Source organism: Galeopterus variegatus, unplaced genomic scaffold (genome assembly GCF_000696425.1).
Source record: "Galeopterus variegatus unplaced genomic scaffold, G_variegatus-3.0.2 Scaffold2182, whole genome shotgun sequence".
Taxonomy (NCBI): Eukaryota; Metazoa; Chordata; class Mammalia; order Dermoptera; family Cynocephalidae; genus Galeopterus; species Galeopterus variegatus.
In genome coordinates this window covers 17,599-20,876 of record NW_007728293.1, presented here as the reverse complement: position 1 = coordinate 20,876, position 3,278 = coordinate 17,599, and the positions used below count along the sequence as shown (strand labels likewise).

At 47.7% G+C, this 3,278-nt stretch overlaps 1 protein-coding gene across 1 annotated transcript in view; it reads left to right on the top strand.

The window, feature by feature from the left end:
- The window catches only part of LOC103597070 (tyrosine-protein kinase transmembrane receptor ROR2-like), an 89,017-nt gene that overhangs the window by 84,984 nt on the left and 755 nt on the right, over positions 1–3,278 (top strand). The window contains exon 5 of the mRNA XM_008580870.1: positions 2,399–2,686. Coding sequence (XP_008579092.1) covers positions 2,399–2,686 — 288 coding nt within the window. The remainder of the gene's footprint in view (positions 1–2,398; positions 2,687–3,278) is intronic.

Sequence of the window (3,278 nt, the reverse complement as noted above, 5' to 3'; positions counted from 1 at the left end):
CGTCATATGCCATCACGTCATATGCCATCACGTCATATGCCATCACGTCATTGTGTCAGCACCTTCCCGGGTGCAACTGCCAGCCTGTAGGAGTGTTTTTTTCAATCCTAGTCTGAGCCTCGTCTGGCCAGAACACAGGGAAAAGATGTGTGGGGGTGGGCTGCCCAGATTGCATCAAAGTAACACTGTCAAGTCAGATGAGGTCTTGTGTTCAACAGAGATAGAGATATGGGGTCCGGTGTGTAGGCGCTTTGGGAGTGCAGGTCTCCCGTGCTGGCATGTGTGGCTGAGTTAATGAAGAGCACATGTCGGAATGTCATCCTGCCTGATTCAGCCATCCTTTCAGAGGGTTGTCACTGGCGTTCCAGTTACCTTCCAGCTTTGCATCATCCATACCAAGTACCTTCTACAGCGTTGGTGCATTGAAGAAGGGTTGGCTAGCAGAGAATCAAGGCAGAGCCTAAAGCTGTGGTTAATAATAATCATAAACAGTAATCTGTGCTGACTGGATTAGGGACTCTGCCACAGACAGGCACCTACCTGCCCTCCCTGAGCGGGAAGACGCCCTGCACCTGGAGGTCCACGGCCTGGCTTGCCTCAGCCTCAGCTTCCTCCCCAGCATCTGGGGGCCAGTGGCCGGTCCACAACACTGCTCAGCCCAGGTCCACTAGAAATCCTGTAATTTTCTAATTAAACCAGTAACAACTGGCATATGCCATTGTTCAACTTTATTTAAAGAGAAAGGATCGGGACCAACCAGAAAACAAGCCAAGAGATTCTGAACATGAATATATTTGTTTAAAAGTCTTTTCAGATTGCTGTTATTTTAGCTATCTGATGTAAGTTCATCTCCTGATGGTTATCTTGGTGAACATTAGTTTTCCTTACTATTATGGAATTTTAGTTTGCATGTTTCTCTTGAGAGAGAACAGTCCTCCAGCCCCCTGACCACTCCACACACGTGCGTGCGCACACACACACACCCCACATGTACACAGACATGTGCACACACCTGAGCCCCTGCCTCTGGTTTCACTGGGCTCCCCACACACAGGGACAGCATGTCCAGCTCCCTTCCTAGGGGCCTCTCCAGTGTGTGATCCCTGGACCGCCTCTGCCTGCTCGGGACCTGGGCACAGCAGAGCAAAGCCCTCAGCTCCCCTCCACACTGTAACTTCTGTTCTATCTATAGGCCAACGAACAGCTCGTTTATGTTATGTCACACATCTTTTTATATTTTATTTATTGTGGCTTTGTGCTTAATCGTGTGGTGGGGGGAGGAGGGACTTTCCGAGCATGAATTTACATCATATAGACCAGACCTGGTTAGAGTTAGTGTTTGGGAAGACTGATTTCTCATTATTTTCAGATTCCATATTTTTGAGTTCATCTAATGGCTAAAATATATCTGTAACCCCCAGATCAACACACATGGTAACTTTATGATGATTCATGGGCAGAAAGACAGGCTCCCAAATTTGAGTCACTCAACACGTGTGAAAATTTTGAGTCATTCAGCCCAGGTAAGGTTGAGCAAGGCTGCGCTCAGCTTCCTAGTTCCAGCTCTTCTACTGTGAACAAGTGTCCTTTTCTTGATCTGTTTAGTGCCGTGTTTTTTGAATTTTTGTGCTTTTTGTTGGTAATTTTGCTATTTCAAAGGGCCCCCGGGCATAGTGCTGAAGTGCTACCTGATGTCCCCAAGGGCAAGAAGCCTGCGGGGCATCAGGCATGAGTCACAGTGCTGTTGTTGGCCATGAGTTCAATGAGAAGAATCAGCAAGATATATTGAGTTCTCGTCGAGCAGAAACACACATAAAACAAGTTATGTGTTAATTCGTGAACAAAAATGTGACCAGAGGCTCACAGGAGCCTAATGCTGTCTTTTCTCCAGGAGCAATGGCTCATATTTGCTAGTTCAGGGTTCACTGTGACATTCTAGACCAATTACCACAAATAAAGAGACTGGACGGCACATATAGTCGCCCTAGGTGTGCATGGGGGTTTGGTTCCAGGCCCTCCCACAGACGCCAAAATCTGCAGATGCTCAAGCTCCTGATATAAAATGGTGCTGTATTTGCATACAACCCACTCATATCCTCCTGATACTTTAAGTCATCTCTAGATTACTTATAATACCTAATACAATGTAAATAGTTATTATACTCTTTTTTATTTGTATTACTTTTTATTGTTGTTATTTTTTATTTTTATTTTATTCTTTGCATATTTTCAATCTGCATTTGGTCGAGTCTGCTGATGCAGAGCCTACAGGTTCAGAGGGTTGGCTCTATGAGGAAATCAAACGCTTCCATGAGACTGGTTCATGAAGCAGCCCCAGGCCACCCTTCCTTCCATCCCTCACTGACCTTTGCTCTTTTGTGACCTCTCTCCTTGGCAGGTTACTTTCTGAATTTTCTGGAGCCAGTAAACAATATCACCATTGTCCAAGGCCAGACAGCAATTCTGCACTGCAAGGTGGCAGGAAACCCACCCCCCAACGTGCGGTGGCTGAAGAATGACGCCCCGGTCGTACAGGAGCCGCGGCGGATCATCATCCGGAAAACAGAATATGGTTCTCGGCTGAGAATCCAAGACCTGGACACGACAGACACTGGCTACTACCAGTGCGTGGCCACCAATGGTGTGAAGACCATCACTGCCACCGGGGTCCTGTTTGTGCGGCTCGGTGAGTCAGGACAGCTGAGGTGTGTCAGTTCACAGATAGAAACGTTCACAGCCACCAAGCACGAGAACGATTTGCCATTTGAAACTAAGCACACTCAAATCCACATGAGAGGAAATCAATAAAACCATTCCCCAAGGCCTTTCCTATTGTGCTCGAGACCCTGGCTCAACCTGTTACCCATTAGCTAGCAATAAAAGAAAATAGACACAGATAGAGTGGTCTGCAAACCTGAAGTGCAGAAAATAATCCCAGACACACCAGGTGAGCTGGGACGTTCAGCAGAAAGGCCGCATTTAGGAGGTGAGGTGTCTGTGGGGGAGGCTGGCCAGGCACGGTCTGTAAAACTGCATGCCCCTGTCCACCCCACAGAAACCTGGCCCAGCTCAGGGCGGAGGTGGGGAGCAGGCAGTGGCGACCCTCCTGGACTTCTGCACTTGTCCCACTAGGGAAGGCCTGCCACCCAAGCTCTGCACCATGCTCTCATAACGAGCAAAACAGATTTTGTCTATCAGGATTACGTAAGAAGAGAGAGAAAGGACAGGGAAAACTCCAAAAATACCTCTAAAAGTGTTGGCACAAACAGAAAGCACCC